This window comes from Argentina silus (genome assembly GCF_951799395.1).
Source record: "Argentina silus genome assembly, chromosome: 6".
In the NCBI taxonomy this organism is placed as follows: domain Eukaryota; kingdom Metazoa; phylum Chordata; class Actinopteri; order Argentiniformes; family Argentinidae; genus Argentina; species Argentina silus.
In genome coordinates this window covers 21,483,899-21,508,898 of record NC_139660.1, presented here as the reverse complement: position 1 = coordinate 21,508,898, position 25,000 = coordinate 21,483,899, and the positions used below count along the sequence as shown (strand labels likewise).

The 25,000-nt window shown below is 45.7% G+C and overlaps 1 protein-coding gene across 1 annotated transcript; it reads left to right on the top strand.

Annotated features, from left to right (window-relative positions):
* The first annotated feature begins 7,381 nt into the window (after positions 1–7,381).
* Positions 7,382–16,279, top strand: LOC310805582 (polycomb group RING finger protein 5-A-like). Its single transcript, XM_083671328.1, has 9 exons — positions 7,382–7,512; positions 8,108–8,387; positions 8,728–8,824; positions 9,180–9,235; positions 9,547–9,603; positions 9,760–9,905; positions 10,210–10,308; positions 10,635–10,724; positions 12,876–16,279. Exons 2-9 carry the CDS (start codon positions 8,276–8,278, stop codon positions 12,921–12,923), a joined length of 705 nt encoding a protein of 234 aa, XP_083527454.1. The 5' UTR covers positions 7,382–7,512; positions 8,108–8,275; the 3' UTR covers positions 12,924–16,279.
* Positions 16,280–25,000: the final 8,721 nt, after the last annotated feature.

Below are 25,000 nucleotides of genomic sequence, written 5' to 3'. Positions count from 1 at the left end.
CGCACGTACAGATAACTGTGAGCCAATAGGAAACAGGGCACTTGTGGCACCAGTCCCCACAATAAACCAAGTGTCAATCAGTGGAGGTAGAAATTGGAGGATGAGCTCATTGTAACGCATGGAACGGCACACGTGTTTGAAATCAGTCTTCCTTGAAGATACGTTTCAGCCTAGGATTAGGCTTAATCTAATACTCTTGTCTGTCTCTGTCTTTCTTTCTCTCCTCCCTTCTCTCTCTCTCTCTTTCTCTCTGTCTCTCTCTCTCTCTCTCTCTCTCTCTGTCTCTCTCTCTCTCTTTCTCTCTGTGTCTCTCTCTCCCTCCCTCTCTCTCTCTCTCTCTCTCTGCCTCTGTCTCTCTCTCTCTCTTTCTCTGTGTGTGTCTGTGTCTCTCTCTCTCTCTCTCTCTCTGCCTCTGTATCTTTCCCTCCTCTCAGGTGACGTCTATTGAGTCAAAGCTGGACTCCCTGCTGGACGTGTACAGGCAGGTTCTCCACAAGGGCTCGTCAGCCATCACCCTCTCCTCCCTGCCCCTGTTTGAGCTGGAGCACCAGACGTCGGACTACCAGAGCTCCATCCTCAGCAAGGACCTGTCCTCCTGTTGTTCCCCCACCCCGTGTGGGGACGGGGTGGGGGGGCACGGGGGTGGCGGCGGGGGGGTGAACCGGTCCATCGGTGGCCAACTCCCCAGGGGCCTCCAGCTCATCCTGGCCCCACCCAGTGAGCTGAGTCTCAACAGCTGCCCCCCCTCTTACCCTCCCTCCACTGCCTCCCTCACCCCCTCCCCCCTGATGCCCCCCGACAGCCCCTACTCACTCCTCGCCACGCCCAACAGCTTCCCCATGCAGGCCTACTTCCCCGACCTCCCGCCCCCTCCCCCCTCCGCTGGGACCACCACCCTCCAGTTGCCCCCCACCGCAGCCCCCCAGCCCAGACGCCCCGTGGGCCCCACCCAGGACACCTCACCAGGGGGAGGGTTAGAGGAAGGCTCAGGCCCCTCGGTGGTGGTGGAGGATGAAGAGGAGGAGGGGGACAGAGAGGCAGGACGTTCCCAGGGCAGGGTGCAGCTGAGGGGGAAGCCCGGCCTGAGAGAGGAGGGGTCCTGGAGGAGACACATGAGCCTGGAGGTGGACCCTCTGCTGCTGCTCGCTTCTAGCCCAGATGGAAGGCCCTCGGACCGGGGACAGGGGCTGGGGAAGTCCCTATCCGCCCACAACCTCACCCAGCCCCTCGTGGACGGCCCCCCTGGTCTGCCCTCCCCCCTCGGCAACAACAACAGTAGCGGCAGCAGTGACGGTTCTCACGACGACACCACCGGCGACCGACGGCGCCCTGTTGCCGTTAGCGACTGGGACGCGACAGAACTCTTTATCGGCGACCACAAGCTGGAGCAGGCGGAGGACCGCTTCGACTTCCTGTCCCAGGGCAATGACTTCCTGTCCCATCCCAAAGCGGACGGCACCAGCTCCTGGGACCCCCTGCAGACTGAAGAGGGGGGGTCATCAAGCAGCCTCAACCAGCCCCCCCATGTACGCCTAAAATAGCCCCCCCAAACACACAACCCCCAAAATGATAACACTATCCACAACGATCACACCAACAGGTGACCAACATGAGGCACCAAACATTGAGAAGTCACCAACTGGACAAACTGAACTGAACTGAACTGAACTGAAACACCATTTAAAGATGGGTGGGCGGAGGAGGGGGGAGGGGGGAGGGGGGGGGGGGGGGGGGGTTCTCACTCTTTTCAACATCTGAGTTGTCAGTCAAAGATGTCATGCTCCCTTTATGATGCTCTCATACATATCATTGCATGCACTACTTCCTGAATGAAGGAACAGGCAGAGAAACTCACCAGGGTACAGTATGGGTCTAGGTGGGGGAACAACAGAACAAAGGAGAGGATGTGGTAACTGCCTGCGTGTGTGTGTGGGTGTGTGTGTGTGTGTGTGTGTGTGTGCGTGGGTGTGTGTGTGTGTGTGTGTGTGTGTGTGTGTGTGTGTGTGTGTGTGTGTGTGTGTGTGTGTGTGTGTGTGTGCGCGTGTGTGTGTGTCAGCTCTCGACCATGCATGAAACACTGCATGTCTGAATCTCAGCAGCACTTTGGGTCGAGAGCATTCAAGCACCCAAGTTCATCCAGTAGCCCTGGGAACCAAAGTTGACTTGTTTCCCTGCATGCTAAAGTAAGTGTATCCTCCAAACCAGTGGGGGGCGATAAAGAGCAGTCTGATAGGACAGAACAACTGAGTATTAGAGATACTTATTGGTGACTAATTGAATGATGATTAATCATGGCGAACCCAAATTAATTAGAGGTACAGATAAGGTAACACACTCAACAATTACTTTATCTAATGAATTGTACAATCTTGTGAGGCCGTTCGATTGTTACGACAAATCCAGCCTGTTGATTGGGTGCTCAAACCTCACCATGCCAATACAGATGCATTATGGTCCTTCCAACAAGGTAGTGTTATTGAGGCACAGACAAACAGACCCAATACAGATCTAATAATTAGTATTATTATATAATAAGAGATGGTAAAATGAGACTGTGGTATTCTCTCTCTCTCTCTCTCTCTCCAGATATAGGCCACTGGAAACAGTAAATGAAGACTCAGTGAGTGGATGTGAATCAGGGGAGGCTGGTGGAGATAGAAATCGGAGCATCGGCATTTTTATAATGCACCGAATGGAATAAGGAATGGTATCGATACCGATACCATCCATATCAAGCATAACAATGAGCCCGTCCTCCGATTCCTACCTCCGCCGGCCTCCCCTGATGTGAATACACAGTTAAAACACTGTGGTTTGTCGGTATGGTGAGCAGCTATAGCCTGGGCCAGTCTATGACCAGTCTTACTGCTGAGGCAGGGTCTGGAAAAAGTGTAGCGGAGGTGGTTGGAAACCACGCTCCAGTGATGAGTCATCTCGCCAAGAGACGTGAAAGACACTCGTTGGCTCAAGTAATAGTAACGCCTAGGCTTTTAGCTTAGTGGGTTCACGTACGTCTTCCATGGGTGGGACACCCAGGTTCGAACCCCGGTTGGTCACATGAGAGGGGTTAGATAATGAACACAGAGAGACGGGGTCTAGACGACCGTTGTTTAGCCCTGCGTGCCACACGGAGAAAACTAAGGGGACACGCCTGACCAGCCAGCCTCTGTTGAGTTTCCGAGTTGGTTAGGGTTAGGGTTAGGGGTTAAGGGTTATGGTTAGGGTCAGGTTTAGGTTTTGGCCTCGTCGGGCTGTTTATGGGATGGTAGTCAGGAAGGTCCCTTTAGTCTCACCCTTGACACTGCCATCCACTCTGGCACTTTGAATGGAGGCAAGTGAGTTGCTCCTGCTAGTAACCACTAGAGGCCACTAGGGGGCAGTGGTGGACCTAGGGCACTGGTCCTAACTGTGTCTCTTATCTCTACTGTCCAACCACCATCACTGGTGCAGTCCATAGAGGTACAGGCCAGGGTTGGAGTCAGTTGATACAATTCAGTCTGTTCAGGGTGTATAAGGGACTTAAAATGGAATTAGAATACAATTATTGCAAATCAGGCGTCTATTTTTCAATACACTGAAAATAGCAGCAATGTGTTTATCGAAAGTGTTTCCATTTGTAATTGTTTATTCAAATCACTTCCTGAACTCACTGAATTGAATTGAATCGAACTGACCCCATCCCTGGACCAGGCATAGAGAAGTCATCAGGCGGCCATCTTGAAAACAGAGGGTGAATGTTGTCTGGTACTGACAGACAGTGTGGTACAAGTCTGCTGTCGACATGCTTGATCGCTGAATGTGATATCAGTCTGTTGTTTGCATGTCCCCCTGCCCTTCGAGGCAGAAGCACTGTTTTATTGCCACCCTGCCTGAACACAGACAACTGCTCTTGAATGAGAAATATGCACAAAACATGTCAGCCATCTTGTTTTTTCGTTGTTGCACCTTTTTGTTGTTCTTGAAGGAGATATACTGTAGACACAGCAGTCTTAAAGGTCTTCTGACTTCCATTCAACACATTTTTGTTTGTTTCTATTAGATTTTCTTTTGAATGGTAAATAAGTGCATTTGCTTAGCTGATTAACAATAATACTGTAGAATGTAATGTAACAATGTAAGTTGTATATCATTTATGTTATGTATATGTGACCTGCTAACTCCACCGCACACACAGTTGTGTGTCCAGCGGTGTGTTGGTGGGGGTTTGCAAGAGAACGCCCTCAGTGCAGGAGCGGTGCTGGTATGGTAAATCTACAACAACTTGAAAGCACAATTGTTTGAAGACTTTTAGGAACCTGCAAATGTGACTGGTGATTTTACGCTCACAGAAATGGAACATGTTTGTCTCAGATTTATAGGCCTAATCCAAGTCATTGTGCTACGAAGGTATTAGCATGTATGTATCAGAGGCAGGAAAGACTAGTTAATCTATTTAGATAATGATGGACTCACCCAGTGAAGAAATGTAACAGTCGGTCTGAAGAGTGAAGTTGTGTAAGATTTACTTCATTCACAATGACATTTTACGGTTCGTTTTCCTTTGTATTTCTGTCAGTTGCTTAACGGTGCCTTTCTTACATTTCAATATAATTATAGTATATTTCTTATTTTTTTCTCACTGGGCTGCATATGGAAGAATTCCAATGGGAGTGCGTCCGGTCTCTTCAGACTGGGATCGCCAGTAAGACAAACACACACATACAGTAAAGAAGAATCATGACTGCAAACCTAATCCAGTGTACAGCAGTTGATGTGTCTGCACCTACCACCTCCTACAGTAACTTATTATGACACACAACCGGCCTTAAAATACCATGCTTGATAATGTTAACATTCTGTCAAATTAATTTATTAAAGAAGTGCACATAACAACGGTTATGTTACAAGATCTCTGTGGATGAGAAATGCGAGATGAATTTTATTATCATACTTTAATAAACTACTAAAATTAAACACAGCCTTTTTTTTGGGTCTGGGTGTCTTGAATGAAAGCTATGATACAAGATGCACTTCTGTAGTGTTGGAAGAGCCCAGATGTCATTTAAAGTACACATGACAATCAAATGTGTAACTTGGATAGAGGGCGAAAGGTTTACCAAAAGAGAACAATTAAACAAAACAGAGGGAAAAGTTATAAAACAAAGTCCCTTTCCACAGAATTAGGGCCGGCACCAGCGGCCCCCTGAACTTGCAGTTTACTGCCTGAACAAAAATAAATCAGAACGTCCTGGGGCCTTTGGCGGCTGCCTGTTGGGCCTTGGGCCAACTTTCCCGTATCTCTGCATAGTTGGAGCATCGGATGATCTTGATCTTGACTTTGTTGATGCCGGGTCCCTTGGCATCATCCCAGATGTACTCTGGAGAGACAGCACCTTGGTGGGCTCGTTATGCAGAAAGTAATCGTTCAGAGGATTCTCCTCCTGCCACACGGCCTTCTATGTCATTCGCCCTGTCCGTCTCCAGGTGCACACAGCACGTATTCACCACCTTGTGAACGTCCTTGAACGCCCCTCCGAACAGGTCCATGCATTACCGGTTCTATTTTTGGCTTGAACCAGAAGGTCACAGACAACATTTTTACTTCACCACTTTACTAAACCACTTCTCTATTGGATCAATACATGGTCTTCTTCTTCAACAAGTTTATCTGTCGATTGCAAATGTTTTTTAGGTGCATAACGCCATCTACTGGTGTCAATCAATGACTGACCTGAGACACATGTGATCCACACAGCCATTCAAATCACAGAGGGTGAAGAAAGTCGACTACATGGCGCTTCCCATATAATCACAGAATGTAGGGGAGTGCGCCCTCTAGTGTTCATATCTCTATAAACGGATCCCAGTGTTGGTATATCACTTCTTGAACAATCTTGAGATCGATGACATCATCACTGTCCCAACATTATTGAGATGGTTCTAGAAGTGCTGCTCTGCCGTCGCTAAGGAGTCGTTAAGGAAACGAGCGTATCTATGGATGGAGAGAAAAGAAAGATGTCAGTCTATGTGCTGTACACTATAAGGATGGAAGGTATTACATCATTGGGTGAGGTGATAATATAGGAAGATTTGTGTGTCCTGGTGTGTCTGTGTACATACCACCCTATGTAAACGTATAGCCTTCATCCCTGTCCCTCTTTACACACAACACAATAGACCAATGTGTCACCTGGAACGCTCACATGTGTGATGCCTTCAGAGTCTATGTAGGGCTTCCACCAGGTAGAAATCGGAGAATGGGCTCATTGTAATGCATAGCATGGATCTTCATTACTTTCCATGTATTACAATGAGCCCATCCTCCGATTTCTACCTCCACCAGCCTCCAACGTGAATAGAAGCCATGATGGGAAGCAGTCAGGCTTTCTTGACTCCTGTCCTCAGACAGTGGTCCTCTTAGGACTATAAGGACTTTTCCAAGTGATCAAAGGGCTTTCCATCATATCACTCTCTCCTCTCCCTCCATCGTATCACTCTCTCCTCTCCCTCCATCGTATCACTCTCTCCCTCCCTCCATTATATCACTCTCTCCTGTCCCTCCATCATATCACTCTCTCCCTCCCTCCATCGTATCACTCTCTCCCTCCCTCCATCGTATCACTCTCTCCTCTCCCTCCATCGTATCACTCTCTCCTCTCCCTCCATCGCATCACTCTCTCCTGTCCCTCCATTATATCACTCTCTCCCTCCCTCCATCGTATCACTCTCTCCCTCCCTCCATCGTATCACTCTCTCCTCTCCCTCCATCGTATCACTCTCTCCTCTCCCTCCATCGCATCACTCTCTCCTGTCCCTCCATCGTATCACTCTCTCCCTCCCTCCATCGTATCACTCTCTCCTCTCCCTCCATCGTATCACTCTCTCCCTCCCTCCATTATATCACTCTCTCCCTCCCTCCACCATATCACTCTCTCCCTCCCTCCATTATATCACTCTCTCCTGTCCCTCCATCGTATCACTCTCTCCCTCCCTCCATCGTATCACTCTCTCCCTCCCTCCATTATATCACTCTCTCCCTCCCTCCATTATATCACTCTCTCCTCTCCCTCCATCATATCACTCTCTCCTCTCCCTCCATCGCATCGTACCAATCTCCAAGAGATGCCAATTCAGCGTTTTTGAATGTAGATGAATATCGATTAAAAACGATGATATGATATGCCTCTGATAATCATATGATATAGTTGCTCTAATACCTGCATCGTGACGCTGGACAGTAAGGACACGACACAGCTATTGGTTTTTTTAATTGTAATATAGGAGTAAAGCGTTTTTGTTTTTGTTATGACTACAAAAGTGGAATAAACCACTGATCGGAATAACACACGCCGGTGAGGAGCTAACCCGCCCACTTTCACATTCTGCGAGGTTGGAGAGGCTGGCAGGGGTACCGCTGCTGTTACCGCTAGTTTTTTCCAGACACCCCGATCGCTGAATTCACTGAGAATTCGCAGCGTGATGAGCATTCTCTTCTCTTCTCTACTCATGATAACGTCGTGGAAACAGTAATAGGTAAGAAGATTAGATTCTAGGTATATTTCAGAAAGCGTGTCCTTGGATCCGGCATCAAAGTGTCAAACTTTGTAGTGTCATGATGCTCCAATGTCGCGTGTTGTAGTGGACGTGTGACATGCAGGACTGTGTCCATGTCGCGAATGCAGGGGGCTTTCGTTTCTGTAGCAAGTTTCAGATTCACATTCACTTTGCCATGCCTGCAACTTTGTTTCGATTGTGTGGTGCGTACGTCGTCGCGGCTAAAGCCGTCTGCTCTGTCGGGGTTCAGATTGTTGTTTTGACGCAGGTGACACAAACCTTGACGTTCCCGACGGTAAGAAAACATGTTCAGTGAAAAGCGTGGGCTTTCACTTCGACTTTATGAGCTGCGTAGGCTACCAGGGATTTTTCTAGCAAAACCGAGGCACGCATTTATGACGTTTATGCATTACTGCCACGGTCGATGACACGACCGGCCCTATCCTGTTATTCCAGCTATCGGCCTATAATTTACTTTAAATCATTTCTTTTGTTTCAAGTCACCGTCATTTGCACATTAAGTGACACATGGCTTGAGACGATCTCACTGGCTCACTTGTGTGTTTCTCGGCAGGTAACCTGGGAGTAAAAGTATTAGATCGTCCTCAGGAGAATGTATTTCCCAGCTCGTGAGGACTGGCTGAGGATGAAGATGAGGAAGATACAGAGATCACCCCAGCGGTGTTGGGGGCGACAGGCACTTGTGTGATCCTCCCCCCCCCCAGCTCTCCACTGGCTGATCATGGCCACTCAGAGGAGGTACCTGGTCAAAGACTTTAACCACTTCATCACCTGCTACCTGTGCAGATGTTACCTGATCAAACCCACTACTGTCACAGAGTGTTTGCACACATGTAAGTCAATCTATCCTCTGTTTGCCCCTGTCTTTATGCTGTCTATTCCTGTCAATGGTTTAATGGTTTAACTGTAATATACAGGTTTAACTGTAATATGCAGGTATTACAGATACTACTTCATATCATTATCATAGGTATATCATATCATGGTTTTCTTTTAATGCAGACCCATTTACATAGCATTCAAAAACACTGAATTGGCATCTCTCTCTCTCTCTCTCTCTCTCTCTCTCTCTCTCTCTGTCCATGTTTCCTACTCCATCCATCCCTATCCCTCCCCACATCTTTCATGATTCATTTCACCTCAAAATAATGATTTTCCTTATTTTCTCCTCAGTTTGTAAGAGCTGCATCGTCCAGCACTTTGAAGACAGCAACGAGTGCCCAAAGTGTGGCATTCAGGTCCATGAGACGAACCCTTTAGAGATGCTAAGGTAACACACCGACACCGTTGCACAGCTGCACGCCTCCCTGTGAAAACTGCAAGTCAACACAAACCACAGCTTCCTCTTGATTTCTTTCTCTCTTCCGCTCTCCCCTCCTCCTCCTCCTCCACCCCCCTCTCTCTCTCTCTCTCTCTCTCTCTCTCTCTCTCTCTCTCTCTCTCTATCTCTCCCCCCACTCTCTCTCTCTCTCTCTCTCTCACTCTCTCTCTCTCTCCCCCACCCCTCTCTCTATCTTTCTCTCTCTCTCTCTCTCTCCCCTCACTTTCTCTCTCTCCCCTCCCCCCCTCTCTCTGTCTCTCTCTCTACCCTTCCTCCCCTCCTCCGGTCCTCTCTGTCTGCTTAGGTTGGACAATACCCTTGAAGAGATCATTTTCAAGCTTGTGCCTGGACTCAGAGAAAGTGGGTTTCCTCTCAACTTCCTCTCAACTCTCAAATTCCCTCCCTTTAGTCAATATCTTTATTCATATCAATTAAACCCTCTCGTCATTCAATGTACAGGGTCATGTTTCTCATTGAACTAACTAACTTTTTTTTGTTAATATTTGCTTCTATGTTGTTTTTTTATATTGTTTTTTTATGTCCCATGCACCAACCTCACCAAGTCAATTTCCTGTATGTGCAAATATACTTGGCCAAATTAAAGAATTCTGATTCTGATTTTGATTCTAACTCGTATTTCTGTTCTCCTCACGGTTGTTTCGGTTGAGTAGAGGAGGAACAGCAGGAGGTGGAGTTCTGGAGGAGGAAGTCAAAAGAGGATGGAAAAGGTATGGAAGCAACCTCCCTCTTGAAAAATAGTCCTCCATCTCACACAGACAGACAGGGGTTTGTGTTCTCCTAGAGGTGGCCCTGCTGTCGCTTGTGTTAAATATGTTATTACTGTAGAGTCTCAGATATGGTGGATCTGTCCTGATGCTCCATAGGAGAAGGCCTTAGATCTAAGAGGCTTCGTTTCACTGATGATGAGGATGATGGAGATGATCAGGATTACCACAGGAGCGACCCCCAGATCGCCATCTGTCTCAGCTGTCTCTGCAACAACAGCCAGGCTGGAGAGAACACAGTCAAGGTGAGTGTGTGTGTGTCTGTGTGTGTGTGTCTGTGTGTCTGTGTGTGTGTGTCTGTGTGTCTGTGTGTCTGTGTCTATGTGTCTATGTCTGTGTGTGTGTGTGTGTGTGTGTGTGTGTGTGTGTGTCTGTGTGTGTGTGTGTGTCTATGTGTCTATGTGTCTGTGTGTGTGTGTGTGTGTGTGTGTGTGTGTGTGTGTGTGTGAGCGCACGATTGCGCATGTGTGTGTGTGTGCTTGTGATACAGAAAAAAGAAAGTATGTGGAGAAGGAACTGTTTGGCGTTTTCCTCTTTCTCAAACCTCAGGGTTTACTGAAGAGGTTCATCCGGTGCTCTCGCCGCCTCACTGTGGGATCCATCAAGAAGTTCCTCAGTCTGAAGCTGAAGCTGCCCAGCTCCTACGAGGTAAGGCACACACACGGTGAAGAATTGACGTTGAGCGTCCAGTAACAGGTGTGTTGCTTGGCCCTGTGGTGGGCTGGGTGCTCTATCGTGTATGACGTTGACGTTGAACCTGGAGTTCATGGAACAGCGGGGAAAAGGCGGCATTCCAAAGGCGTTAGAATGTGACTTCACTCTTAACGGGGTGTCGTTCATTTGATCATTTTGTGTCTGTGTGTGTCTGTGTATGTGTGTGTGTGTGTGTGTGTGTGTGTCTGTCTGTCTATCTATCTATCTGTGTGTGTCTGTGTGTGTGTGTGTGTGTGTGTGTGTGTTGTGTGTGTGTCCAGCTGGACGTGTTGTGTAACGGGGAGATCATGGGCAAGGACCACACTATGGAGTTCATCTACATGACCCGCTGGAGACTGCGCGGTGACGACGTGAGTCACTTGCTGCTTTCCTCTCTCCTCTCCTCTCCTCTCCTCCATCTCTCCCTCCCTTCCTCTCCCCCCTCCTCCCTCTCTCCCTTCCTCTCTCCCCCCTCCTCCCTCTCTCCTCTCCATCCTCTCTCCCTTCTTCTTTCCCCTCCTCCCTCTCTCCCCTCCCCCTCTCTTCCCTTCCCCTCTCTCCCCTCCTCCTCTCTCCCCTCCTCCCTCTCTCCCCTCCTCCTCTCTCCCCTCCTCCTCCTCCTCTACCTCATCCTACCCTGGGGGTCAGGTCTGACCTTCCCAGTGTCCTGTTATCAATAATGCTTCACACACTAATACTCCACCGCCGGGCCGGTGCCCCATGGCATCCTATGCCTCTCTGTCCTCCAGCCACTGGACCTCCATCTTGTTCCCCAACTGTCACCTGCTAACGCCTGGCGTGAAGCGTATGAATGAGGAGGTGATTAAAAGGCATTATCTTGTGGCCACATCCTGAACAACCTCCCTCAGGCTAGACAGAGCCGAACAGGAGAGAGGGGCCAGCAGAGGATTTGTTTGAAACATTTCCAGTCAGTTTGGGGGTGCTTCTGTCCCATCGTGTGTGTGTGTGTGTGTGTGTGTGTGTGTGTGTGTGTGTGTGTGTGTGTGTGTGTGTGTGTGTGTGTGTGTCAAGTAAATGTAAACAAAGTTTATATTTGAATACCCCCCCCGCCATACGAGGTACAGTATGGGCTTTGTCTTCCATCCGTCTGTCCATCCTACTATCTCACTCTCTTTCAACTACTCTTTCAGCCATCATCCTTTGTTCCTATTGCCAGCCACTAGCGCTTTCTCAGTGTAACTCATACTCATATCTAACTGTATTGATCTATCCATCCCTCCCTTCTATCTATCTATCTATCTATCTATCTATCTGTCTCTCTGTCTCTCTCTCTGTCTGTCTGTCTGTCTATCTATCTATCTATCTATCTATCTATCTATCTATCTATCTATCTATCTATCTATCTATCTATCTATCTGTCTGTCTGTCTGTCTGTCTGTCTGTCTGTCTGTCTGTCTATCTAACATTCTTTCATCTATCTACCTACAGTAAATGTTAACCTCTGACCATCTTTTTATCCATGGGTCCATCATTCTATCTGACTTTCTTTCAGCTACCCCCTGTACCCACCTGTGTGTGTGCATGCGTGTCTGTGTGTGCGTGTGCGCGTCAGCATGTGTGTGTAAAGCAGTTCAACAGTAGGTAATGATAGGGCCTCATATGGTATGTGTAGAAAGCCCCTGAAGAGTGCAGACAGCTGCCTCAGTAGGGGGGCTTTAAGAGAGGGCGGACAGGAGGGAGAATTAGCTACTCCACTCCCCGGGACTTTAACATGGTCCAGCCAATCTTTTGATAAACAATACAATGATGAGTATTAAAACAATCACCTGTGGTAAAGCGAAGGGTGCTATGGTAGATGGCATCCAAAGGTTTAAGAGTTGTGGCTGCTGCATTTTGGTACAGTAGATGATATCACCATAATCAAGCACTGGCATGAAGGTTGATTGCACAATCTGCTTTCTGCTGTTCAGGGAAAGGCAAGATCCATTCTTCTAAAAAAAAAAAGGCCACCTTAAATCTTCAATATATGTACACAGTATCATATAAACAGCTTTTCAAAGTACACTCAGACTGTGTTGTACTGATGAACATCCAGCAAACTCCCTTGTTTATTTCACTAGCAGCAGACTTGGACTGACTGCACATGACTCGAGACCCAGAATGATAATCACTTCAAGCATGACTCAGTGCCATGCTTCTGACATCCCAAACAGTACTTATCTTCTTCTCTTTACTGAGAGCCATTGGGATCTGGACGCTTCAGTGGGAAGTTTGCTCTCCTTTAAATGACATCCAGGAAATGGTGGGGTTTGAAGTCAGTTGAAAGGGACCTGTCTCTCTGTCTCTGGCTTTCTCTTGGCATAGATTTCAGAACAAAATCTGGGACACTTGAGAAGGAAATGCAAAGTGTGTTAGTTATATATAATCTGCTTGTCATTTGTTGCCAGGAGGTTTACTTTTGTGTCTTTGAATAAACCTTCCAACTCAGTCAGGTAACTGTGACTGTCATTCTGCTAATGTGGCGTCTTTCTGATAACAGTAATGTACCGTCTTTCCTTCAGTCATACCCCATGGTCCTGGAGTACCGGCCTCGGATAGACTTTGGCTGAACCAAGCCTTGGAGAAGGTGACGTCTGCCCGTCCGCAGACCACGCAAAAATGGACTCAATCCTTCCAAACCTTTGTCAACAAGTCAAGTCTCTTCATTTGATCAGTGCTTTTAGTTTTCCTCTCTCTCCTTCTCTGTAATTAGTTTGTGCCTTTCCTTGTAAGTGTCAGTGGCCAAAGTCATCTCCAACACAGTAACTACTGTAAAGAGAAAGGTTTGGCTGATACTTACAGTAGATGTGTGTGTCTGAATGTGTTCACGTGTTATTTATCTGCCTGGAACCTCTGGTACAGTACGCTGAAACAAAAGCAGGAGTTATATTGCATCTGCATGAGAAACAAGTTGATGTGAACAGAACATTTATTGGGAAATGGAGAAGAGGTTGTATAATCTCCCGAAGTCCAGAAAAGTGAGGACCTATTTTACTGAATCTCCTCTATTTAAATGCACCGAAATAATAATTAATAAGAAGAAGAATCTCCAGATATCCCCACAATGAATCAATCAATTAGGGTTGTGTTGCCTGGCGCGGAGCGCCTTGATGATGTTTCAGTCCACAAGCTTCAAAGAGTGTCAAATCAAACCCATTTGTCTTCATTCGGCCCAGTGTTGGGTTATGAACAGGTCTGACACACAGCTCCAGCAGCCCTGCGGCAGAGGCTAGAGAGCCTGCAAGAGGTGGACAGAAAATCTAAGCCTCTCTCTCTCTCGCTCTCTCACTCACTCACTCACTCCACCTCCCTTTTGGTAGAGAGACAAACAGGGGGAAGACTGTTGTTGTTGTTACCAGCCAGAGGAGCTCCTGGTGTAGCTGCTGTTATGTATGTTTCAGATCGCGTACGCACGAACGCACACACACTCCCCACCACTCCTCTCTCAACCCTTACTTACTTCACTACGGTATGATTACCCAAGACTGCTTTCAATCTCCTTTTATTTTTTTTTATTTTTTTTTATTGCACTGCTCAGAGGTATTGAAATATTGAAGGTCATACAAGGGAACCGATGGTGTTGGTGTTGTACATTTAAAATCATTGTAGATCTTTTAAATACTAAGGTGTGTTTTAAGGTAGCTTACTATACATTCTAAAGTAGAATATAGGACTACAGTACATGACTACATATATACATATCACACATATGACTCTTGCCAGTGACTCATCTATGAGTGATCAAGCCATGGTGAAACTCTCCCATTTGAAACATCGAAGAAACACAAGGCTAGTCCATGCAGTCTCTAGGCTATGCAGACTAATCCTTATGGTTTAGGCCAGACTGGTATATTAGAAGAGTGGTGACAATGAAGGGGTAAATTTTCTGTTGGCTAACGCTTGTAGAGACTCAAACAGTTCCTTCACAAAAACCTATGGACCAAGTTGTCAGGCAACCGTTTGCTTGCCTAGGTAGCCAGTCTGAGAAATATTGCTATCTTGGATTATCATTTTTGAACTGAATACAGTGCCTTCGGAAAGTATTCAGACCCTTTCACTTTTTCCACATCTTGTTGTGTTATAGGCTCAATTTAAAATGGATTCAATTAAAAGAATTTGCCATCACTCCACAGACAATATCCCAGAATGACAAAAAGAAAACAGGTTTTTAGAAATTTCAGTAAATGTATTAAAATTGAAATACAGAAATACCTCATGTACATAAGTATTCAGACCCTTTGCTATGACACTCTTAAAATGAGCTAAAATGCAAAAATGTCATCAACAAATCACTCAATAAGTTGAATTGAGTCCATCTTAATGCAAGGATAATAGTCATGGTATTTTGGAATTCATATTTTTCTTTTTATAGGGTCTCTGATTTGCATAGGAATCAATTACACACTGTGTAGATTAGGATATCACTACCAACTCAGAAAATTTCATAATTTTCTCTTGATCCTGACAAACTCCCCAGTCCCTGCCGGTGACAAACATACCCATAACTTGATGCAGCTACCACTATTCTTCACATGAGAGATGGTGCAGAAACTGCATTGCATGTGCTGGATTTGCACCAAACTAAATGCTTTGTAGTAAAACCAAATAAACACATTTCCAGTTTGCTGTATAACTTGAATTCATTGTTGCAAACACAATTATGGATATGAGAGAGATTATTTTCCATTAAGGAATTATTTTTGGCCACTTGGTTATAGACCAATTTTGTAGAGTGACTGAGATGATGTTGTCCCATCGACTGCTTTTTCCTCTCCACCATTCAACTTTGTAGATTTTTGTAAGTCTCCCCAGGTCTCAGGGTTGCATTCCTAAGCAGTTTTGTTCCTCTCCATTTGCTCAGTTTGTAATGACAACCTGATCCACACAGTGTGTGATTCTTATGCAAATCAGAGACCCTTTAAAAATGAAGAGATATTAATTCCAAAATTACATTAACTATTAATCTTGCATTAGTATGGATTCAATTCAACTTATTGAGTGATTTGTTAATGACATTTTTGCAATTTAGCTCATTTTAAGAGTGTCATAGCAAAGGGAATGAATACTTATGTACATGAGGTATTTCTGTATTTCAATTTTAATACATTTACTGACATTTCTAAAAACCTGTTTTCGCTTTGTCATTCTAGGGTATTGTGTGTGGATTGATGGCAAATTCTTTTCATTAAATCTATTTTACATTGAGTCTATAACACAACAAAATGTGGAAAAAGTGAAGGGGTCTGAATACTTTCCAAAGGCACTGTAGATACTATAATTTCAACTGAGAAACCTCTTAGCTGTGCTAAAGGTTGTGTGGTTAAACCAATTCAAGAGAGAGATTTGCCAAATGTGTGGTAGTTTTATTGTTTTACTTGATAGTAGCCATGACGTTTTGGGGCTGAAGCTGCCTTTTTTCGTCCGCCATTTTCCCCCTCGTCTGAAGTCTTATTAGCCCCGCCCACTTACATGGTTTAGTCCAATGAAAAATCTATATTGGCTAATACAGGAAGGAATTTTGTGAACTATTTGAAGCCTCCAGTCATTTCATTGGCGCCACTGTTCTAATATACCACTCTGATGTAGGCTACTCTAGACCTATCCGCCCCCCCACCCTCCAACCTGGTAATCTGATGTTGAGTTTTTTGACAATCTGTATTCAATGTTGATGTGATTTGCAAGAACATTGAATTGAGTTCTTAGCAAATTTGTCTGAATCATCCCTTCACCTGATGGCGAGCTGACACAAAGAAAGAAAGATATGATGTATTTTTGTAACGATGATCATAATAATCTTGAGATGACTGTGTACATATTCTTTATGGGTGAAGTATTCTGCTGCTTAGAATAATATATTCTATTTTTAAATGTACCCATGCCTGAGAATCATTCTGTAGAGATTTGAACTGTATAGAATAAAATAGTAATATCTGTTCACTTGTCATTACTGTTGATGAATAGATTAAATGTTGTTAGAATTTTAGTCTGCTGACTTTATTCCCACCAATGATGAACCAGTTGTGGTCTCTACTGCTTAGTCCTCTAACGTCAGTGTTAGTCAGGTTAGTGTGGTCAGGTGAGTCAGGTTAGGTTGGTGTGGTCAGGTGAGTCAGGTTAGGTTAGTGTGGTCAGGTTAGGTTAGTGTGGTCAGGTGAGTTAGGTTAGGTTGGTGTGGTCAGGTGAGTCAGGTTAGGTTGGTGTGGTCAGGTGAGTTAGGTTAGTGTGGTCAGGTGAGTTAGGTTAGGTTAGGGTGGTCAGGTGAGTCAGGTTAGGTTAGTGTGGTCAGGTTAGGTTAGGGTGGTCAGGTGAGTCAGGTTAGGTTAGTGTGGTCAGGTCAGGTTAGTGTGGTCAGGTGAGTCCGGTTAGGTTAGGGTGGTCAGGTCAAGTTAGGTTAGGTTAGGTTAGGTTAGGGTGGTACGGTCAGGTGAGTCTGGTTAGGTTAGGGTGGTCAGGTCAGGTTAGGTTAGTGTGGTTAGGTTAGGGTGGTCAAGTTAGGTTTAGGAGGCATGGTTTCAGCACAACTTACTCATCATGTTTGCATCCTTGCTAAATGTAATCTTTATTTTGTTCCTTAAAGCTACTCTTGGCTGCTGTAGCAGTGGGATTCTGCTGGTTTGGTCATGTGGTTGGACAAAGATGGAGATCAAGTTCCTAGATGCTAAAAGCAGAGAGAATGTCAAATACATCTGCCGAACTCACACTGAGACAAACATCTGCCTAACTCACTCTGAGACAAACATCTGCCTAACTCACACTGAGACAAACATCTGCCTAACTCACTCTGAGACAAACATCTGCCTAACCCACAGACAAACATCTGCCTAACTCACTCTGAGACAAACATCTGCCTAACCCACAGACAAACATCTGCCTAACTTACTTTGAGACAAACATCTGCCTAACCCACAGACAAACATCTGCCTAACTTACTTTGAGACAAACATCTGCCTAACTCACTCTGAGACAAACGGGTAAGAATGTCGTTGCTACCGGCCAGAGGAGCACTTTGTACAGCTGCTCTTATCAATGTTTCAGGTCACACACACACACACACACACACACAGACAAAATGCTTTGTCCTTTGCAGCCCTTCCCTCTCCACAGAGAGCTTTTAGGATCATATATGGAGATATCTATGCCATATCTGTCACGACCTTTCACACCCACGTGTATCTGTATTCCCTCCCATGTATTACCTATTACGTAGGAATTTCAATTATGTACGATGTCTTGCGGCGTTTATTACGTTTACTGGCCAAGCATGATAGTATTGTACGGTCCACTGAATATACCGGATAATTAACGGGTACAACGACATGTTTGAGAGACGTACATTCCGTACAAGAGACCGACTGAAAGTGGGGGTGGTTGACAATAGCCTTCCTGTCATCCAATCGAGTGGCAGATAAGAGTTTCAGAGTTGTCGCTGAGACCCTTTATTCATCGTTCCCATATAGTGGCTAGTCAGACCTGTTACAGTAGATAGCATCACCCTGAACCACATTTCCATTAGAATGAGTCTCCCTCCACCAGCCTCCCCAGCCATATAACCTACAGGAACAATTTGAGACGACTCCAGTTAATTGTCCCCCACAGATGAAAGCATGATCATATAATGCAGGTGATGCTTTTTCTCTTCAGTGTTCTCTAATTAACAATTGATTGAACAGGTGCCAACGGCAGGCGAACTGGGGATTTGCTCAGAGTGTGTGTGTGTGTGTGTGTGTGTGTGTGTGTGTGTGTGTGTGTGTGTGTGTGTGAGAGAGAGAGAGAGAGAGAGAGAGAGAGAGAGTGTGTGTGTGTGTGTGTGTGTGTGTGTGTGTGTGTGTGTGTGTGTACCTGCAGTACAGCGAGTGCAGACATTGTGCTTACGATGGGTTTGGAAACAAATACAATTTTTAAAAGATGGTAAAAAAAAAAACACTTGGATTAAATGTACAGTATACTAGACCTGTTGAAATGTATATTAGGTGTTTTTCAAATAGCAAAGGCCTTTTGGATAGGCTAGGATTACAATTAGCCTATACTGTTTACCTGGGTCTGTGATGTTAATGAGTTGTTTTGCTATATTACGATGTAGTTACAGAGTTCTATTGTTGCCTATCCTATCCTATAGTTACATAGTTATATTGTTGCCTATCCTATAGGCCTAACGGTGAAACTGTCATTGTATTTCAGCACCGTTCACGTGGACAGCAGTGCCCCACATCGGACTACTTTGAGGCAGAGCCGATCGGCTTCATTTCACTTTGTTTCATTTTACTGGTGGTAGCGGTGGGTCTGTATCTTCTGGCCTCTTGGCACCGCCATCTCTACGAGGACACAGTTGTCGCTCTGCTCAGTCGCGGCACTTCTCTGTCTTGGCGCCCCAGTGGTGGAATGAGCTTCCAAATAACCTTGTCAGGACGGCAGAGTCACTATCTATCTATTCTCCGGCGTAGACTAAAGACCGATTTCTTTAGGCTACACCTGGGCTCCTCCTCCTCCTCCTTTAACACTCCTAACATCTTCTTGCATATTACCTGAACATGAACAACAACGTGTTTTCTTCCTTTCTCTAGCACTGTGACTGCCAATGGTACTAGATTCGTATCGAAGGTTTTACTTACGATGACAGATGTAAAGTTGATTCACTTACTTAGACAAATGTGCTTATTGTAAGTCGCTTTGAGTAATCCAAACAGCGTCTGCTAAATGACTTAAATGTTAAATGTAAATGCAATGGTTAAAACCTCTTCAGAAATGTTTGCCTTTATATTTCTACGGTCATTTCATTTCCTTATAAAGACCCACAGGACCCAGTTAACAGATACAACAATTAGTCTACAGATTTAAATTATTTGCCATCATGTGAACGTAACTTTAAACTATAAACTAAAGGTCTGGTCAGGCATATATTTTCTCGGAATTTATAGACACATTGATACATTGTCTTTGGTAACTTGAAGTTGTTGGCTTGCCCTGTACGTCTGCTCTGCGTAGCTATCGCCCTCCTGTGGAGAGAACAGGTATAGGCTACAAATATTATTTCACTGAATTGACACCGTCCTCTCATAATCTCTCGTAATTTAAAACATGTGTTCTTTATTCCTTCCAGAAAAATCTAACTAATAAATGAATTTCACGAAAGACCAGCATATGAAAGAACATTTGACTTCTGGCGTTTTCTTTTTCGACTGACACGGGTCGCTTTTTATGAGAAACACGTTTTTGAGGTACGCGCCACATGGAATGGAGATTTTGAGATTGTTTCGGGGAAGGAATTAAGTGACCACCGATACAATCTAGGGAAAAGGACATCATTGCAACACAGTCGGTGATATAACCCGTTTTGCAGCAAGTCAGATGACTTCGAGGAAAACATAGTATGAGACACTGCATCAGGCCCTTGAATAACGTCACAGATTATATTCTCCTATTTCAGAATACGCTTTGCTTCGACGCTTTTGTCCAGGCCTTTACCTAGGCCCTACTTTTTGACAAGATCAGCAGTCTTATAAGACTAGATAACCTCAATATGTAAAACGATAAGCATGCAGCTTGCTGTCACATTAGGCCGAATCCATTCATCTTATTATTTACTGTCCTGTCAATGGTGCTGTTCAAGGATTCAACTGGGATTGTAGGTGGTGGGACCTGTTCCACCTGAGGTGTAGTCTACAGTATGGCTCATATTTATTTTACAACACATACTATTTCCACTATTCACCCACTATTTTCAAGCTGCTATGGTGCTGTGAAGTGTCCCTGTAAGATGTGGCACTATATTCTCTCTGTCTAGAGAATACAATATTATTACAACACGTTGCTTAATTACCCTCACCTCACAGTGAATAACATTACAAATAAAATATGGCTTTAATTAGTGCCCACATCAAATACAGTATTACTCCCCTTGAGTTTGCTTGGAAATATAATTAGCCTAGTTCCCCATTATTGTACATAACAACACAGCAGTCACTGAATGAGAAGGGAGAAGAAGAGAAGAAAGGTTTTCTAGAACTGGAGTGACACACACTTGTAACTATGGCCGGGGCTGCCTACGCTGTTTGGCGGTTCGATGTCCGCTGTGTTATCACACCTGGTCTCCAAACAGTGGCGCGGTTATGACTCATTGGTTCTGGGAGGGGTGGGGGGAGGGATGGAGGGACGGAGTAGGAACTCATACAGTAGGCTCATCCGTTTGGACGCAGTGGTTGAAGGAGGGATGGAGCAAAAGTGGGGGGGAATGTGTGTGTGTGCGTAATTACAGGTCTACTTCAATGCTGCAGATTGAAGATATAGACTTGCCTATAAATAATAGACTTAGGCTATTATGATTATCAGTAGGCTACTATTTTAAATGTCTTTCACTCACTCATAGTTTTCAACTCAACTCGGCAATGTCACCGATAGGATTCTTTTTCAAGGTGATAAAACCTGTATTGCGTAAATTCTGCTGACGGCTGCAACTGTGCCACATAGGTCGCTCATGAATTTCACTAATTACAATTGATTTAGCCAACTCACCAGGAGAGGGGAAGCAAAGAGTATATTCGCGAAAACATGGACTCAAGCCCAGGTTTCATTTCTCTAATTATGGATATGCGTTAATTGCCGCGGTGACGCAGGATGTCTCTTCGTGGAGACAGCCTCCGTTTCCAAGCTCGTTTCCATGCGCCGCCTTCTAACAACATGGCGCCAGATCACAGCTGTGCAGCCTCTCCAAGCCACGACCACCGTGCGCCGTAAGAGAAAACAAGGGAGATATCAAAGTTAACATGTCACTTTAAAATTACGTTCAGGCCTCACGTTCTGCGTGTCTCTTAAATATGGATACTATGTAAAGGTACCATTTGTTTTAACTTAGCGCCTTGGCGGTGGCATCCGTTGATAAGTGACACCTGCTCGAGAAACGGTGACGACGGTAGACCAACGAAGTCGCTTTGAAGTGGATAACGTGAATCGATCCACGTCACACCTGACCGGTCGGTACCTGGAACGATGTTTTGTCTCGTCTTCTTGAGCCAGGTAACGCGCAAACATCTCCGTAGAGATTGTTAAGGACTGCTTTTCACTTTTTTCAATATTGAACCTCATCAGTCATGGATGAAGGTCACGTTGAGCTGTCAGAAGCTGAGAGGACACGGGCAAGGCTTCCACCCATATTCCAAATGCCGCTACCTGTGGTAAGTGCAATATTCTTAAATTGTTTTGCCCATAAAAAAAAAAATTCTTTGAAAGATGATTAACCTGGATAGTGTGGTAGTGGTCTTACATTTGACATTTGTACACATTTAAATGTATTTATTGAAGACAATTTCATATTTCTGGAAAAGTTCAGGTGTACAGTCGTTCTCACAGTAGGGTTAATATTTGGTAAATGTGACTCTCAAATTCATAGACAGACAAGGACTGGGTACAAGGACGAACTGTCTATGGTATTAACATTACAGATTGAATGATGATATTATTTGTAAACAATACTGTTGTTTTGTTTAAGATATTGTTACGCAAAACAACCTTATATTTTGGTTTATGGTAAGGTAAAACAGTCATATCCTTTGAGAATCAATGGGAATTAATATAAACCCATTTAACAGCAGAGCAAATCCCAGATTGTGCCTTTTAATTAAGATTGAAGCAAGATGTTTTTATTTCTGAAGCTAACAATGCAGAGATACAAGCTCCCCTATTTTGGCGAACCCGGGACATTTGTCACTGGAAAAAAAAACATTTGAATGATTGTCCCCCACTAAAGAGGAATAGTGGGATTGAACTAACCAACCCACATTGATCCCACCATTCTTTGGACTTTTAAGTAATGTCTGGAAATGTCATAATCCAGCCTGCACTTACAGTAAGCAGCTTCTCTCTCTCTCTCTCTCTCTCTCTCTCTCTCTCTCTCTCTCTCTCTCTCTCCCTACCCCTCTCCCTCTCTCTTCCCCCCCCTCTCTCTCTCTCACTCCCCCCCCCTCTCTCTCTCCCTACCCCTCTCCCTCTCTCTTCTCCCCCCTCTCTCTCTCCCCCCCACTCTTCCTCCCCCCTCCCCCCCCCCCGCTCCCTCTCTCTCTCTCCCTACCCCTCTCCCTCTCTCTTCTCCCCCCTCTCTCTCTCCCCCCCACTCTTCCTCCCCCCCCTCCCCCCCCCCCTCTCCCTCTCTCTCTCTCCCTACCCCTCTCCCTCTCTCTTCTCCCCCCTCTCTCTCTCCCCCCCACTCTTCCTCCCCCCCCCTCCCCCCCCCCCCCCCCCGCTCCCTCTCTCTCTCTCCCTATTTCTCTCTCCCACCAACACACAGTAGCATCACAGTGGTGATATAGATAGTATTAATATCCTGGAGGAGCAGCATGGGGAAGACATTTAGGGGCGAGGCGTATTTTTCCACAGACACAGACGGTTCTGCTCTCATAAAGAACAGCATTTGGCGTGGCCATGGAGAACAGAGGAGAGGGAGGGGCCGTGTGGCTCTGTCCTCATCCAGCACTCAGGGTTTTATAAAGGAAATGCTGTAATTCAGAGGAGAGGAGCCACACCAAGAATCACTGCTGAGCCCCGTGATCTGTGTGTGTGCGTGCGTGCGTGTGTGTGTGTGTGTGTGTGTGTGTGTGTGTGTGCGTGTGTGTACACACACGCACACACATACAAACACACACACACGCACGCACACACACACAAACGCACGCACACACACACTGTTAGCCATATTTGGCTCACACACACGCACACACACGCACACACACACACACACACACACACACACACACACACACACACTGTTAGCCATATTTGGCCTACCCATGTGTGTCATTACACGCCATGCTTAACACAGAAACGGGCCCAGTGTGTCTCCCTCTCAATACGGAACACATTATTGCCGCTTACCCGTACCCATGACTAAAACTATTGTTATTGTATCCCCAGAGTTGAGAAAGGAGATGTTTAACCGTTTATAAGACCTAATGCACGGTTAGAAAGACATGCTAATTAAGTATAAACAAACTGAGCCATTATTTGAAGGGAACCAGCATTGCTGTTCATCTACTTCGGAGAAAGATGTGATCTTGTTATGAGAATTATGGGTACATAATGACTCACAAACCCACTGAATATATGTGTGTGTGTGTGTGTGTGTGTATGTATGTATGCGTGCGAGCGTATGCGTGTGTGCCAGCGTATGCGTGTGTGTGCGCGCGAATGCGTGTGTCTGTGTGTTGGGTGTGTGTGTGTGCGCGAGCGTATGTGTGTGTGAGCGAGCGAGCGAATGCGCGTGCGTGTGTGTGTGTGTGTGTGTGTGTGTGTGTGTGTGTGTGTCTGGAGGTATTGTTTATGTTGTGTGTGTGTGTGTGTGTGTGTGTGTGTGTCTGGAGGTATTGTTTATGTTGTGTGTGTGTGTGTGTGTGTGTGTGTGTGTGTGTGTGTGTGTGTGTGCCTCAGATGAAGAGTTTGTTTGATCTCTGTTGAATAGTACCATTGTACCAAATCAGAGCGCAGGAGAAGAGGAGGAGGACAGCCTTTTATCCTTTATCCCATTGACACGTAGCATCCACCATCCTCCTCTGCTGCACACCACCGTTTGGATGGCATTTAGAGTGGCACAGGATGGCATTGTGACTGGCATTGTGACTGCCTGTCGACCATAGACTGCATGTTGTTTCCAAAATCACTCTGTTTGAACTGCTCATGCAGGGATGAAAGCATTAGACAGAGGGATCTGGACGACAGCAGTGTGTTTCTCTTTCTGTCTTTTTCCTTCTTTCTTTCTCTCTCTCGCTCTCTCCCTCCACTTTCTCTCGCTCTCTCTCTGTCTCTGTCTCTCTCTCTCTCTCCTTTCTCTCTCTTTCGCTCTCTCCCTCCACCTTTTCTCTCTCTCACTCTCTCCCTCCACCTTCTCTCTCTCTCTCTGTCTGTCTCTCTCCTTTCTCTCTCTCTCTCCCTCCACCTTCTCTTTCTCTCTCTCTCTCTCTCCCTCCACCATCTCTCTCTCTCTCTCTCTCTCCCTCCCACCCTCTTTCCTTACCCCTCTCTCTCCCTGCCTCCCTCCGTCCCTCCCTCCCTCCCTCCCTCCAGATGTCATCTGTTAGACATGTGTGTTCTTTCTCTTCTCTCTGCTCAGTGGAGTGTTTAGAGGTGTCAAAACCTGCTGCTCTTCACATGCTGTTGTCTTGCAGGGGAGGCCGGTGGAGGTAGAAATCGGAGGACGGGGGGCTCATTGTAATGCATGGAACGGAACGAGGAACGGTGTCAAACCCAATGAGTCCAGACGCGTTGTGTTTGAAGCCCGTTCCTCATTCCGTTCCATGCATTACAATGAGCCCCCGTCCTCTGATTTCTACCTCCACCGGCCTCCACACTCAGCCCAAGTCCCGCCCACTCTGTCTGCTGCTCGGAAACCAAACCATAATATCTTTGCTACGACAACCGTTGCTCAACAAACGTTGGCGAGGTCAGCAAGCTACAGCTGGTTGTTCATATGTCTCCCAAACTTGCTTTCGAATTCACCTACTACTCCACTGAATGAAACTATATACCAAATATCTGACACATACACGCACACACACACACGCACACGCACACACACACACACACACACACACACACACACACACACACACATACACACACACACACAAATCGTTTCTGTATTGTTTGTGTCTGTAGGTACGCCTGT